We start from the raw sequence: 4480 nt of genomic DNA, 5'->3' as shown, positions 1-4480 counted from the left end.
GCAGGCCACAGCCCCCCGCCCACTCCCCACGGCTCCGGCCAGACCATAACGCTCTACACCAACGGAGGCGCGCCACCAAATGCCGGCGGCACCCCTTCCTCGAAACACCCTGCCTTCACCAGCCAAGGCCCGATCGGCCACCCCGGCAGCTGGCTGCGCGCCTTGACGCGGCCTGGGGCGCTCCGCCCCGGCACGGTGACCGTCGTCGATGAGCAATTCCACGGCAAGAGAGAGTTTGGGCTGCCCTTGGCTGGGAAGCTGCAGGGCGTTCTTGTCACCAGCTTGGATGATAACAGCAGCCGTATGGTGGCAGTGAAGGCCCTGTTCACCGGCGCTGGCACGCAGGATAGCATCAGGTTCTTCGGAGTCCACCGTGATGGCCAGGAGGAGTGTCATGTCGCGGTGGTCGGAGGGACGGGAAGGTACGACGGCACCACCGGTTTCGCTGTTATCAGAGCAGCGGATGTACCTGAAACAAGCGGAAATGTCAGCTTCAGCAGGATTCTTAGTTTCAGTGTGCACCTCAAGTGAAGGCTGTGAAGTCTCACATACCATTCTGCAATCAACTTCTCTGCAAGAAGATTCAGAGTTTTCAACAAGTGAAACTTGTACATTGACAGTTCGACACACACCGAAGGAACGAGACTTAACTGAACAGGATATATATGCAATCTCATCCCATTACATTTCACTTATATCAAGTATTCATTTTACAGTTAGGAGTTAACTGAAAGTCCAAAACTGAACCCAATAGCTCCTGAAATACAACCTCTTCACCTATCTTTCACTTCACTTCTATAGTTCCACATGTGGACAAAAAACCATTGGTTACTTCTGTCCAGTCTCACCAAGACGAAAACAAATTTAAATGATTCTACAAGGTCGTTATACAAACACAGAATTGTACTGGATGGATCCAGTTGGTGAAGCACATTTGCCTATATTCGCAGCATTCAGAACCAAATAGATTCATCTCAGTGTTGCCTTGATTACTCATCCAAGATCCTTTTGCGGAAATCTGTCACCATCAAGGGAAGGCCTTCCTTCAGAGATACCTTTGGCTCCCAACCTAGCAGTTGCTTGGCCTTGGTAATATCGGGCTTTCTCATATGGGGATCATCAGCTGTGTTGGGCTTGAATTCAATTGTCGACATTGGGTCAATTGTTTCCTTCACAACCTGGAAAAAGGCAGGATATTCATTTACTACGAACCATTTTAGATTAAAAGTATCTAAAAACACTCTTGTACAGACCTCTGCAAGTTCCAACATGGTGAACTCTCCTGGGTTTCCCAGATTGAAAGGGCCAATATGTTCACTCTCCATCAGAGCCATCAATCCAGCAACCTATTAGACATGGATGGAAATATCATGACAAACTTAGACTTGATAAGAGAAATCAAAAGGTCTGTATAGCCATTGATCTGCACTCATCTAATAAAGATAAGCAAGCAGGTGATATGATTAAAAAACATTTGATATTTGTATGCAAAGGGGAAAAGTAGATGCAACAGACAAAAATACTGAAGCTATTTTTTTCCTGCGAACAAACCTATCAACAGCTAATTTCCTTGGCCTCAGTTTATATTAGTTATTTGAAAGTGTTTCTGTGAAGGTGCGGGACTGAATACTATTGGTCAAACAAAAAGCACAAGTTTCTACGGACAAAACATTTTGTTTCATCCAAGTTCATCGAGTATACAGCTAAACTACAAAAGAAAATGTTACTCCGAGAAATTATAACATGGAACAACAGAGAAAAAGAATTGCAACAAACAAGTATATATGAACACATGAGACAATCAATACACAACAAGAATATTGCACAGCGCTTACCAGATCAGAAACATACTGAAAACTTCGAGTTTGTTTTCCATCGCCATATACTGTCATTGGATGTTTGCGCAGTGCCTGAAAGGACACCCATGAGACATATAGGTCAGGGCTTCAGCAAATGGTGCAGCTAAAAACTAGTAATACATGATATGTGGCTAACAGACCTGTGCAACAAAATTGCTAACCACACGGCCATCATCCAGGCACATACGAGGGCCATATGTATTGAAAATACGAGCAATTCGTACCTGCATTTATGCCAGTTAGCAAAAGTTTGTAGAGATTTGGCTACAATTAAGACAGTGTGGTCACATGCGTTGTGCCAAGACACTAAAACATAGCGCATGTTAATGTAAACGGCATTTTAATCATTTATTGTCTCATGAATAATTATAGGATTCGAACAAAATTTAATGAATGAGTTGCACAGACCTAGATATTTTCACTTCTAAATAACTGAAATGGGATACATCAATTATGGTAACTAAAGATGATTGGATAATGCTTCCACTAGTTCACACTTTGCCAGCTAAGTGAATGCAAAGGAAAATCTTACAGGATCTAAGAGCGTACAAAATACTACCTGCGATCCATTATAAGTGTCGCAGTTTTGAACTAACCCCGGTTCAAAACTGCAACACTTATTTTGGATCGAGGGATTAGTATTTTCCTAATTATAACATAAACCCGGTCGAAGAGACGGAGTGGATATAACTAGATAATTACCGCAACACCACCACCACGATGGTAGTCCATAGTCAAAGTCTCTGCTGTTCTTTTGCCCTCGTCATAACAACTCCTAACGCCTGAAAAACGCAAGGGTTTAATCCTCTGGAGGTAATATGAGGTGCTGAGCAGTGAGCACAATGAAGTGGTATAAACTAATAATACAGTACCTATAGGATTAACATGCCCCCAATAAGTTTCCTTCTGCGGATGCTCAAGTGGGTCACCATAAACTTCACTTGTGCTAGTCAACAAGAACCTTGCACCGATTCGCTTTGCCAGACCCAACATATTCAAGGTTCCCATGACATTTGTCTTGTGCTAATTGTTAAGAGGACAAATCATACTGTATATAACTGAAGCACAAAAAGAAGAGTACTCTCAAATGATAGTGAAATAAAACTAGTTACAAAATAAGAGAACTCTCACAACTGATCGTCTAAGGCAGTGTCAAATCTGAGAAAACATTTATGTGCATCACAACAGACAATTATTTGTTCGAGATCCCCCTATTGCAAATGTAGGTTTTCTATGAAAAAAGTGGTAAATTTAATGAAACAGAGCGCTCCTAAGTCCAAGCATAACAGCCAAACAACCACCGCGTGCGCTTGATCCGGGCCACAACCATCACTATTGTGCCCGATCTGCATCCAGCATACCTCCGACCAACCGCACAAAAAGAAGATCGAAATCAAGTCGCTTTCAATGTAAGCAAATCAAACAGTATGTATAGATCCAGGCGTCGAGAAGGATATGATCGTCTTGATGGGGTTGTACTTGTAGTGCACGGGCGATGCGGGGCACGCGAGGTGGTAGATCCGGTCGACCTCGAGAAGGATGGGCTCGACGACGTCGTGGCGGAGCAGCTCGAACCTGGGGTTCCGCAGGTGGTGCGCGACGTTCTCCTTCCTCCCGGTGAAGAAGTTGTCCACCACGATCACGCTGTCCCCCTGCTCCAGCAGCCTGTCGACGAGGTGGCTGCCCACGAAGCCCGCCCCGCCGGTGACGACGACGCGGCGAGGCGGCGGGCGGAAGCCCGCGGGGACGCCGCGGGGGTCGGACGAGTGGGCGGCGAAGTTGAAGATGGGGCTGCGCTCGGTGGGGTTGGAGGCCGACAGGGAGAAGAGGTAGGGGCGGAGGAGGAAGAAGGAGGTGGCGATGAGCGCGCCGAGGAGGACGAAGAGGAGGCGCTGCTCGCGGAGGAGGTAGCCGACCCAGGTGCGCGGCCCGGGGCGCGCGGGCTTGGAGATCTTGGACGCCGGCGCGTGCGCCGGCGACGGGGCGTGGGTGGGGGACTTGTGGAGCTGCTTCATGTCGGGAGAGCGGCGGGGAGGAGGCGGCGTTTGGTGCGGTGGGTTGCTGGTGGGGGGAGGCCAAGAAAACGAGCTCAAGTGTGCGAGGAGGGGTTCACCATTTGTTGCGGATTGGTCCTCCAATATTTCCATTTTTCTGTTAAAAAGTGGGAACAACTTTGTTTTGCACCCCTGAAACTTTATGGAAGGTTGTGTGTGATACACTCGACGACAAAACCACGGGTTACTCCACAAACATATAAAAGCATCCGCGTGTCTCGACGTTGAGCAGACGTTAAAAGTGAGAGAAATTGTCGAATATCAATGCAAAGATGTGAGTGTACACGTTAAAATCAAAAGGCTTGGCGCATGTGCCAAGCTTACCAATCAATGTTAAGCTAAATCATAAATTGTAGTCCGCTTATTTGTATCAAATTTTCATTCAATAATAAAAATGAAAGTCCTTAGTGTCTATATATAATGCCTAGTGATATGATTATAAAAAGAGTTTGGAGAGGCAAACAAAGAAAGTTGATGTGTCCATATTAGTGCTTGATAAGGATGTGTTTAGACTTTAGATGAGGAAGTTTGTATCGGAAGTTTGGATATTTAGTTCAAATTTGCATT

The 4480-nt window shown here is 45.9% G+C and overlaps 1 protein-coding gene across 1 annotated transcript; it reads right to left on the bottom strand.

The window, feature by feature from the left end:
• Positions 1 to 662: 662 nt before the first annotated feature.
• LOC123079675 (UDP-glucuronic acid decarboxylase 1) lies at positions 663 to 3939 on the bottom strand. Its single transcript, XM_044502477.1, has 7 exons — positions 3317 to 3939; positions 2732 to 2879; positions 2562 to 2641; positions 2000 to 2083; positions 1836 to 1910; positions 1254 to 1346; positions 663 to 1178 (listed from the first exon to the last, which is right to left on the bottom strand). Exons 1-7 carry the CDS (start codon positions 3872 to 3874, stop codon positions 990 to 992), a joined length of 1227 nt encoding a protein of 408 aa, XP_044358412.1. The 5' UTR covers positions 3875 to 3939; the 3' UTR covers positions 663 to 989.
• Between the last annotated feature and the right edge of the window lie 541 nt (positions 3940 to 4480).

This window comes from Triticum aestivum, chromosome 3D (assembly GCF_018294505.1).
Source record: "Triticum aestivum cultivar Chinese Spring chromosome 3D, IWGSC CS RefSeq v2.1, whole genome shotgun sequence".
In the NCBI taxonomy this organism is placed as follows: domain Eukaryota; kingdom Viridiplantae; phylum Streptophyta; class Magnoliopsida; order Poales; family Poaceae; genus Triticum; species Triticum aestivum.
The sequence above is the reverse complement of the archived record's forward strand: the minus strand, read 5'-3'. Positions and strand labels throughout refer to the sequence as shown.